This window comes from Sus scrofa, chromosome 6 (genome assembly GCF_054392235.1).
Source record: "Sus scrofa isolate SSC_HxYL_T2T_F1_AM1 chromosome 6, Sscrofa_HxYL_maternal_Yorkshire_Landrace_v2.0, whole genome shotgun sequence".
Lineage (NCBI taxonomy): Eukaryota > Metazoa > Chordata > Mammalia > Artiodactyla > Suidae > Sus > Sus scrofa.
In genome coordinates, this window is record NC_139388.1 from 59296315 (window position 1) to 59307161 (window position 10847).

The following is a 10847-nucleotide window of genomic DNA, read 5'->3' on the forward strand; positions in this document are numbered from 1 at the left end:
AGTTAAATAAAACACACACAGGACACGACACAACACAACACACACACACGACAAAAGCTACACATAAAACTTAAATAATCGCATGGCGTATTAAATCAAAGACATTAATTTACATTAATTAGAAATCGAGTCACATTTTTTTTAAGGTTCACCATGGCAGCACTTGGAGGATTTTAACATGTAACTGAATGAGAAGTTCCCATTGTGGTGCAGTGGTTAACGAATCCGACTAGGAACCATGAGGTTGTGGGTTCAGCCCCTGCCCTTGCTCAGTGGGTTAAGGATCCGGTGTTGCCCTGAGCTGTGGTGTAGGTTGCAGCCACAGCTCGGATCCCTCGTTGCTCTTGTGTAGGCCGGCAGCGGCTACAGCTCCAATTTGACCCCTAGCCTGGGAACCTCCATATGCCACGGAGTGGCCCCAGAAAAGCCAAAAAACAAAACAAAACAAAAACAAACAAACATGTAACTGAACAAAATCCTGAAATGCCCCTAGGGGGTTGCTTTATGTTTGAAAAAAATTCTTTTTCCATTTTATAGGCAATTTCTGTGTTTATCATAAGCTTCATGCTAAGGATGGAGAATTCTGGTGAATTGTAAATAGTATTGTGCCATTCTATCATTTGCTTGGGGCCAATTAAAATTTGTTTTACATCTGTACATGTTAAAAAAAAAGTAAACACAGAGTTACTGTAGAACTCAGAAACTCCACTCCTAAGTACACGGGAGTTCAGTCATCTCCCAATGCCGTGTTAGTCACTCTGCTTTATTGGTAAACAACCTCGGGTGGAAAATCCCACAGCTTGAAGGCCACGCTGGAATGGACAAAACAAGTCAAAAGAGACCATAGAGTATATATTCCCATTTTAAAATTTTTTATTGTTTATTTTTTGGTGCAGAAACCCAGGAACGAAATACTCCCATTTTTTAAAAAATGCTTATATGCTCGATATAGATCTAATTGTAATTGAAAAGACTTTGGAACAACTCTCATCTTCTACCTGTCCAAGTATTGAGTTTTCTTTTTGCTTTTCTTTTTTGGTCACGCTGTGGCAGGTGGAAGTTCCTGGGCCAGGGAATTGAACCCGTACCACAGCAGCAACCCGGGCCGCTGCAGAGTCAACACCGGATCTTTAACCCCCTGAGTCACAAGGGAGCTTTCTTTCTTTTTTTTTTTTTTTAATTCTTCCTATCACCAAATTATTTATTTTATGGCCCCACTTGGAGCAAATGGAAGTTCCCCGGCCAGGGACTGAATTCAAGCCCAGCAACAGCCAGATCCTTTAACCCAATGTGCCTGCCAAATGGAACCCGCACCTCCGCAGTGACCCGAGCCACTGGAGTCGGATTCTTAACCCACTGGCGGGCAGCAGGAACTCCCGAATTATTTTTAAAATACATTTTTTTTCTGCGTCTAGGTATGTAATTAACTTATTTAAAACCAACAAGCAGCTCAGTTCCAAAATCTGAAAAAATTATAACAACCAAAAAAGAACAAATACGCTTTAGAAGAGCCATGGGGGGAAAAAAGCTGTAGCCGGGGAGACGACGCCGGTAAATCCCGCGAGCCCAGGGAGGCACAGGGCAGAGTTTAAAGCAACACTGGGCGGGGCAGGGAGGTTTGGGACTAGCCACGCCGCCCTCCCGCCCCACTTTGGATTGAATGGAACCGGAACTCTTCTTCCGGCCTTCCGTGGAGCTACCCGGTAACGCGAACTTCCGGGCGGCAGCCGCCATCCGTAAGAGACAGCCGCTTAGGCTACCCCTAGACGGACCGGAATTCCGTCATCCTGACTCCACGCCCACTTCCGGAAGTGACGCGTGGTGGGGTTGCCGGAAGAAGTGGCGAAGTTACTTTTGAGGGGACCCTAGTCGCGGCGCCGTGCCAGCAGATACGGAGGCGGCAGAAGAGAAGCAGAACAAGGGGACGAAAGCAGGTGCACCCGAGTGTGGGGAGACGCGGGAGGAGCCCTGGGCCTGGGGCTTCCCGGCGTTCCCCGCGCTGCTTGGCTCAGCCCCCTCCTCTCCTTCCACCCCTTCCCTTCCTTAGCTCGCGCCGCCGCCGGCTGTTTCCAGGGCAACAAAAGTAGGAGACCCCCACAAGAAGCCGCCCACGAGACCCTCGCGCGCAGCCATGAGCCCCGCCCCCCACTGGTGTTCGGAGAGGGGCGGGACCTGGAGAGAGGTATGGGGGCGGAGCATCACGGGAAGGGGTGGAGGCAGGATGTGATGGGAGGGGGTGGGGCGGGGCCTGGAAGGGATGGGGAGACCTAGGAGGTGTGGGCGGAGCATAATGGGAGGAGGTGGGATCAGAATGAGAGATGAGGGCGCTTCCTCGGTGGAGGTGGAGTGAAGTCTGAGTAAAAGTAGGTGGGGTGAAACTGGATGGGAGAGAGGAAGTGAGGGTAGAGCACTTGAAACTGCAGGGACGAAGGGACGGGACGTTTCTGGAAAAAGCGGGTGGGCGGGATCTAGGAGTGGTTGGGGTCTAGGGGAGGGCGGGGCTTGGCCCTGCTGAGGGCTGTCCTGGAGCATAAGGGGGCGTGGCCTGTTAGAACTGGGTGGGAGGGTCCGAAGGCTGTCAGGGGCTGGGAGTGGGGTTTGTACACAGTAGGGTGAAGAGTCTGGAAGAGATGAAGAGGGAGGTGCCCCATTGAGACCTGTGGCTGGCGTAACCTGACCCTCTCTGGCCCCACAAGGCTCTCAGGCCCCCTGTATTCTGCAGGCTGCTCCGTGACCCCACCATGTCCACCCCCACCACGAGTTCCCTGGACACCCCCTTGCCTGGTGGTGAGTGACTCTCCCCCCACCCAGCCACTGCCCCCCCGCCCCATCAGACTATTGTCAGGAGAAACCCACTGTGCCTCCATCTCCCAGGAAATGGTCCCCTTCAGCCCAGCACTCTGTCGTCTTCATCCGATGGAAAGGAGGATGGCCCTGAGCCATTGCCCGGAGGGGCGGACCCTGATGTCCCGAGCACTGACGGGGCCGGCTCAGCCTCCGTTGTGGGTGAGATGGCGCCCAGGCACACGGACTGGGGTTGGTATGGAGGTTTGAGGTGGGATCTAGGAAGGGAGAAAGAGCAGAAGCGGGGCCGGGCAGCGCTAGTTCCTCTCCCAGGCATCCTTGCCACCTCTTATTTTGGTCCACTGAGGTTCACTGACATACACATCTTTCTCTCTCATCGTCATCTCTCTGGGTCACCCTCTTCACTCTGGTTCTTTGCCTCCGATCTTTCGTGGATGTTTCCCTTCTGGCCACCGTTTATCTTTGTGGATTTGTCTCTCATGGCTTCTGTCCACTCATGCCAGTCATCCTAGACCCAGCAGAGGAGCCGGAGCGGAAGCGAAAGAAGGGCCCGGCTCCAAAGATGCTGGGCGACGAGCTGTGCCAAGTGTGCGGGGACACGGCCTCCGGCTTCCACTACAACGTGCTCAGCTGTGAAGGCTGCAAGGGCTTCTTCCGGCGAAGTGTGATCCGAGGCGGGGCCGGGCGCTATGCCTGCCGGGGCGGTGGAACCTGCCAGATGGATGCCTTCATGCGGCGCAAGTGCCAGCAGTGCCGGCTGAGAAAGTGCAAGGAGGCTGGGATGAGGGAGCAGTGTGAGTGCCAGGAAGGAAGCGGTGCCAGCCTGGCCCCTGCCCAGCCCTGGGGCTTCTGTTGAAGCCCGTGTCTCCCCACCAGGCGTCCTCTCCAAAGAGCAGATACGGAAGAAGAAGATTCGGAAGCAGCAGCAGCAGCAGCAGCAGCAGTCATCACCCACAGCGCCCGGAGTCAGCAGCGGCTCGGCTTCTGGGCCGGGGGCCTCCCCTGGAGGATCCGACGGGGGTGGCCAGGGCTCTGGGGAAGGCGAGGGCATCCAGTTAACAGCTGCGCAGGAACTGATGATCCAGCAGTTGGTGGCGGCCCAGCTGCAGTGCAATAAACGCTCCTTCTCGGACCAGCCCAAAGTCACGGTACTGCCCCTTCCCCAGCCTCGAGGGGTGATGGGCCCCGAGGGGTCAAGGCCCCAGGGGAGGATGTGGCTCCAGAGGGCAGGGGCTTTGAGAGGAGGGGCTCCTAGGGAGTTTCGGCTTTGTCTCGAGGGGCCCATAGCGTTGGGCCCCTGGGAAAAGTCCTGAGAGTAACCTGGCGCCCCATATCCCCAGCCCTGGCCCCTGGGCGCAGACCCCCAGTCCCGAGATGCTCGCCAGCAGCGTTTCGCCCACTTCACGGAGCTGGCCATCATCTCAGTTCAGGAGATCGTGGACTTCGCCAAGCAGGTGCCTGGCTTCCTGCAGCTGGGTCGTGAGGACCAGATCGCCCTCCTGAAGGCATCCACCATTGAGGTAATGGCCAGCCCTCCCGGCCTCAGCAAGGCCTTTCCATCCTGCCCTCGGAACCCAGCAATAAGCCCCAGGAAGATGCTGGGAGCAGAGGGACAAGCAAGACTCCAGTCCTTGTCCTTGTGGGGATGACATTCTACAGGAGACCTAAGCAAGTCATCAGAGCCTCCCACGAGGCATGGAGAGAAAGGAAACAGGGCCTGAGGCTCTGAGGATAATTGAGAATTGGAGTAAGCATTGAGTACCTAGTGTGTACACCTGGCCCTGTCCCTAGTGCTGGGCGTGTGGCAGTGAACAAAACAGACAAGCGAGCTCTGCCGCAGGCCTCACACCCACTCAGGAGAGTGTCCTGAGCGGAAGAGGCTGGGGGTGCCGACCCTGGAGGAGGGAGAGAGCTCAGAGGGTCCCCCATGCTGCCTGCAGGCCGTGTGGCTGGGAGAATGGGGGCCAGAGCCGGGAGGGCTGATCCCAGCAAGTGGGCGTCTCACTCAGGCCGGGGGAGGGGGACAGTGGCTCAGGGCTCATAGGGGCTCCTTAAGCCCCTGCTGACCCCTCTCCCTGCTGACCCCTCTCCCCGCCTGCCTCAGATCATGCTGCTGGAGACGGCCAGACGCTACAACCACGAGACAGAGTGCATCACTTTCCTGAAAGACTTCACCTACAGCAAGGATGACTTCCACCGCGCGGGTGAGGCCAAGGGCAGGCTGGGCGGTGGGGGCTGGGCAGTGCCCATGCTGGGTCCCTGCTGGCCCAGAGGCCTCGGACCCTCTCATTTCCGTCTGAGCCGCCTCCGCTTCTTCACATCCCAAGTGGGCTGAGGGTTGAGCCCGCCCCCTGGTAAAACAAGAGCACATTTATTGAGGACAGTGGGACGTAGGGCAGGAGGTGACAGAGGGGTCTCTGCTGGCTCTCACACAGGGCATCTCCGTAGGAATTAAGAAAAGACACTCCGGGAGTTCCCATTGTGGTGCAGTGGAAACAGATCCGACTAGGATCCATGAGGTTGCGGGTTCGATCCCTAGCCGCGATCAGTGGATTAAGGATCTGGCATTGCCGTGAGCTGTGGTGTAGGTCGCAGATGAGGCTCGGATCTGGCATTGCTGTGGCTGTGGCGTAGGCCGGCAGCTATAGCTCCCATTTGATCCCTAGCCTGGGAACCTCCATATGCCGCAGGTGAGGCCCTAAAAAGGCAGAAAAAGAAAAAAGGAAAAGACACTTTGAGAGTTCCCTGGTGGCTCAGTGGGTTAAGGGTCTGGCATTGTCACTGCTGTGCCTCAGGTCACTGCTGTGGTGCAGGTTGGATCCCTGACCGGGGAACTTGTGCATGCCATGGGTGCAGCCCAGAGGGGTGTAAGAGGAAGGAAGGGAGGAAGGAAGGGAGAGAAGAAAAAAGGGACACTCTCTCTCCTCCCCAAACCTGGTCTCAGATGAGGGAGGCTGGATCTCAGCCCATCATGAAATGTCCAACCTCCCCAACCATACAGGGCAGCTGCAGTCCCTTCCTTGGGGGTATAGCTTAAGGAAAGGGGCTTACGGAGCAAGTGTAGTTGAACTGAGGCCAGAGGAGTGAGAAATGCCGCCTAGGAGAAGGGAGGTGGGGAGCAGCATTAGTCACCAGGGAATGCCTGTGCAAAAGCCTCGCTCCCTGGGTCTCTGGGCTTTCTAGTAATTTCTTTTCTCTCCCATCATCTCTCCCTGGGGCCTCTCTCTATACTTCTGGACATCTGCCCATACCCCACCTTCCTTCCTCTAACCCCTGGTCTCCTAACGCCCAAGACAGTCCCAGGGACTCTTTGAGCATAAGCTTGGCGAGGGGAGCACTGGGCGAGGGGGAGTGTTTCTGGCAGGGCAGTCAGCATGTGCAAAGGTCCTGGGGTGGGGAAGAACTGAGCGGTTTTAAGGAACCATAAGTAAGCTCAGGCAGCTGGAGCACAGGGAGGTGGGGCTGGAGGGGCGGCTGGATTACTGCCACTGCCCCCACCCCATCTGCTGCCATTGCCGATGTCCAAGCTTAGTTGGTTCTCTCTGGGCTCCTCCTCCCTTCATCCCAGCCTAGGCTCCGAAGAATCCTGTTAACAACCAATTTAGCTCACGTCCCTTCTATGGCTCTGGTTTCACTGGGAGAAAACCCGAAGCCCTCGCCTGGCCCACAGGCCCTGCAAGGTCCGACCCCGTGCCCTCCCACCCTCGTCTCCCCTGATCTCCTCCTCCAGCTACACTGGCCTCCCTCTTATTTGAACCTACCAAGCACGCTCCCACCTCAGGGCTTTTGTACTTGCTGGTCCCTCTGTCCAGAACTAGGGCGACCAGTTCGCCGCAGTGCACCTGGGAGCGTCGCAGCTTTAATACTGTCTCATAGCCCAGGAAGCCTAGTCCCGGGCAGAGCAGACGCTGGTGGTACCCTGCCCAGAACACTCATGCATCCTGGTGACTCCCCTCTTTGAATTGAACACCCTGCAGCCAGGGAGGCCTTTCTGCAGTGCGACCCTACCCTGACGTCTGTGTAAGATGTCACATCATTCTCATCAGTCCCATTACCCTTTGCGGCATCACCTCCATCCATAGAGCTCATCGCCATCTCACAGGTTGGATAGTTTGGGTTTTTTGTTTCTTTGTTTTGCTTTTTTTTTTAGGGCTGCACCCGCATCATATGGAGGTTCGTTCCCAGGCTAGGCCTACACCACAGCCTCAGCAACACCAGATCTGAGCCACATCTGCGACCTACACCACAGCTTATGGCAACGCTGGATCCTTAACCCACTGAGCAAGGCCAGGGATTGAACCTCATGGTTCCTAGTCAGATTTGTTTCTGCTGGGACACAATGGGAACTCTTTTTTTTTTTTTTAAGATTTTTATGTTTCTTCTATTACAGCTGATTTAGGATGCATAGTTTACTCACATATTTAGTATCTGTTCCATCAACCCCCAAATGGGAGTTCCATGGGGTTTTTGTCTCATAACCGTCTCTACCCCCGAGGGGCCGAGTGTGCAGTAAGTGCTCTGTAAAGTTTGACGAATGAATGAGTCACTCCTGGAACTGCGTCCGCGGAAGCCACCACAGGGTGACATAACATGACCTAGGATTAAACATCCTTCCTTGAACCGAGAAGTACCCGGAGGCCTGGGTGGAAGCACAGGTGGTGATGGCGGGTGGAGGATACTAGATTAATGTTCGCCTTGCGCGTTCGCGCCTTCATTCAGGCACACCTACTGTGTGCTAGGCCCCCGATGGCTGCACCCCCCCACCCGCCTGTTGTGGCGCCCCGCTCCCCGCCGGTGGGCGGGGCAGGGACGTCATCGGGCCCCGCCTCCCGCAGGCCTGCAGGTGGAGTTCATCAACCCCATCTTCGAGTTCTCGCGGGCCATGCGGCGCCTGGGCCTGGACGACGCCGAGTACGCCCTGCTCATCGCCATCAACATCTTCTCGGCCGACCGGCCCAACGTGCAGGAGCCCAGCCGGGTGGAGGCTCTGCAGCAGCCCTATGTGGACGCGCTGCTTTCCTACACCCGCATCAAGAGGCCGCAGGTACGGGCGGCTTCCAGGGCGCGGCCCCTCCCAGCCCGGGCCGCATTGTCAGCAGAGCCCGCCCTCGGGCCCCTGGCCCTCACCAGGGAGCCAGGTCCAGGCCCCGCGCAGGGACTAGGGGTCTCATGCGCGGCCCAGCCGCTCCCCACGCCCCACGCCGTCTCTCCTGGTTTGGCCTGGTCTCGGCGGGCCGGCCCCCGCCCACCTCCCTCCTTTCCCCGCCCACCTCCCTCCTTTCCCCGCCCACCTCCCTCCTTTCCCCGCCCACCTCCCTCCTTTCCCCGCCCACCTCCCTCGCCACCCTAGGACCAGCTGCGTTTCCCGCGAATGCTGATGAAGCTCGTAAGCCTGCGCACGCTCAGCTCCGTGCACTCCGAGCAGGTCTTCGCCCTGCGGCTGCAGGACAAGAAGCTGCCGCCTTTGCTGTCCGAGATCTGGGACGTCCACGAATGAGGGGCTGCCCACCCCGCCCCCCCACCCTCCAGTGAATGGACACCAGGGTGGGAAAGGGCGGCCTGGGCCTGGGGTCCGCCTTGTGGCTGAAGCAGCGCTCAGGATGAGCCCCAGTCAGGGTCCAGGAGCCTCCCTTCCTACCCACCGAGTCTTCCTGAGAGGGGCAGATAGGTCATCGATCGCCACCTCTGACCTCTCCCAGCGCTCCTGCTGCCCTCCTGCCCAGCTTACACCTCAAGCCTACCACGCGATGCACCTTGAATGGCAGGAGGGGAGGGCCTGTGGCTCCCCCACAGCACGAGAGCCCACAGGTCCCCTTCCCTCTGCTCCTTTTATTTAATAAAAACTAAAAAAACAAAAACAGGAAAATAAAATATGAATAGAAACATGGCCCGAGTCTGAGTGAATCTGAGAAGGGGTTGGGCTGCCAGAGCCTTCGTGGACACTGAACCGCTAGGCCTGGGGTCGGTCTGGGGGGGGTTCAGGGTGATAAGACTAGGTGTTATAGGGGCCCAGGAGAGGCCCCCAACAACCTCAGGGTCATCTGGTGGTTGGAGTCCACGTCTCCCCCCCCCCCCTTTTTTTTGTCTTTTTGCCTTTTCTAGGGCCGCTTCCCACGGCATATGGAGGTTCCCAGGTTAGCTAGAGGTCTAATCCGAGCTGTAGCCCCCCGGCCTATGCCGGAGCCACAGCAACGCCAGATCCAAGCCGCATCTGCGACCTGCACCACAGCTCACGGCAACACCGGATCGTTAACCCACTGACCAAGGCCAGGGATCGAACCCGCAACCTCATGGTTCCTAGTTGGATTCGTTAGCCACTGCACCACGATGGGAACTGCCCCCCACCTTTTTTTTCTTGGCCACACCCACAGGGTATGGAAATTTCCAGGCCAGGGGTCAAACCTGCACCACAACAGCAACAATGCCAGGTCTTTAACCTGCTGAGCCACCAGGGAATTCTTGGAGCCCACTTCTGAAGGACAAGGAGAATGTAAGTGGATGAAAAGACAGGGCTTTCATTCAAGCTTTGCCGAATCTGCTTGCGGGCCAGGCACTGTGCGGACCATCCTGGGGACACAGAAGTCATTCATTTGACAAATAGGAAGGGAGCATTTACTATGTGCCAAACACAATTTTAGGCACTGGAAATTATCAGTGAACAAGATAAAATCCCTCCTTGCTGCTACTCTGGAAAATAGTATGGCAATGTCTCAAAAAACTAAAAACTACCATAGGACCCAGCAATTCTATTCCTGGGTATGTATCCAAAAAACAAAACCAACACTGATTCAAAAAGATATATGCACCACAATGTTCATAGCAGCATTATTTACAATTGCCAAGATATGGAAGCAATGCGTCCAGCAACAGATGAATGGATGAAGCTGTATACACACACAATGGAATACTACTCAGCCATAAAAAAAGGAATTGTGCCATTTGTAGTAACATGGATGGACCATAAGGGCATTGTGCTAAGTGAAATAAGAAAAATAAATACAAAACCGGTATGATATCACTTATATGTGGAATCTTAAAAATGCAACAAACCAGGAGTTCCCGTCATGGCACAGTGGTTAATGAATCCCACTAGGAACCATGAGGTTGTGGGTTCGATCCCTGCCCTTGCTCAGTGGGTTAACGATCCGGTGTTGCCAGGAGCTGTGGTGTAGGTCGCAGACGTGGCTCGGATCCCGCGTTGCTATGGCTCTGGCATAGGCTGGCAGCTACAGCTCCGATTAGACCTTTAACCTAGGAACTTCCATGTGCCACAGGAGCGGCTCAAGAAAAGGCAAAAAAAAAAAAAAAAATTACCTTCACCTGCACCAGGGCCTAAGGGGCCACGGAGGTGAGCTAGATAGATGGGCAGTCCTGCCTGAGAGTGAAGGAGGTGTTGCTTGGAGGGATGGGGACTGAAAGGGTTTTTTTAGGGGGAAGAGAGGATGGCAGAAGTAAGAATAGTTACAAGCGACTGTCCTATTCCTTTTTTTTTCTTTTTCTTTTTGCCTTTCAGGGACGCACTCGCGGCATATGGAGGTTCGCAGGCTAGGGATCTAATCGAAGCTATAGCTGCCGGCCTATGCCACAGCCACAGCAACGCGGGATCCGAGCCGCGTCTGCGACCTACACCACAGCTCAGGGCAACGTGGGAGCCTTAAGCCACCCACTGAGCAGGGCCAGGGATCGAACCCGCAACCTTATGGTTCCTAGTTAGATTCGTTTCTGCTGCACCACGACGGGAACTCGCCGACCGTCCTATTCCAAGTGGTGTGCCTCTTACCCTACAAGTCATCTGCCAACCCTGAGCTGAGTCCAGTTTACAGGTGGGGAAACTGAGGCCATGAGCTAGACCAGGTTAGGATCTGAGCATTCACTGGCCTGTCACTACGTGGAGGTCAGGCCGTGGGTGGAAGAATGAACAGGGAGGAGGTGATCCTCCCGACACGGCCTCGGACAGCAGGCAGGTGCAGAAGAAGAGATTGTGCGCCCAGCACCCCAGGTCTGGCGGAACTGGGGCGGAAGGGGGCAGGAGGCCACCGCCG

At 56.0% G+C, this 10847-nt stretch overlaps 1 protein-coding gene across 6 annotated transcripts; it reads left to right on the forward strand.

The window, feature by feature from the left end:
* The first annotated feature begins 1808 nt into the window (after positions 1-1808).
* On the forward strand, positions 1809-8692 carry NR1H2 (nuclear receptor subfamily 1 group H member 2). 6 transcript variants are annotated; one of them, XM_021094791.2, is made up of 10 exons: positions 1809-1934; positions 2048-2182; positions 2609-2787; positions 2875-3006; positions 3309-3599; positions 3682-3953; positions 4146-4325; positions 4910-5009; positions 7641-7849; positions 8156-8692. In XM_021094791.2, the coding sequence occupies exons 3-10, from the start codon at positions 2742-2744 to the stop codon at positions 8300-8302; spliced, it is 1377 nt and encodes a 458-aa protein (XP_020950450.1). In that variant the 5' UTR covers positions 1809-1934; positions 2048-2182; positions 2609-2741; the 3' UTR covers positions 8303-8692. The 6 variants fall into 6 exon arrangements, with proteins under 6 accessions (XP_020950450.1, XP_005664839.1, XP_020950451.1 ...); XM_005664782.4 differs by having other exon boundaries at positions 2723-2787; XM_021094792.2 differs by having other exon boundaries at positions 2723-2787; positions 8231-8692.
* Positions 8693-10847: the final 2155 nt, after the last annotated feature.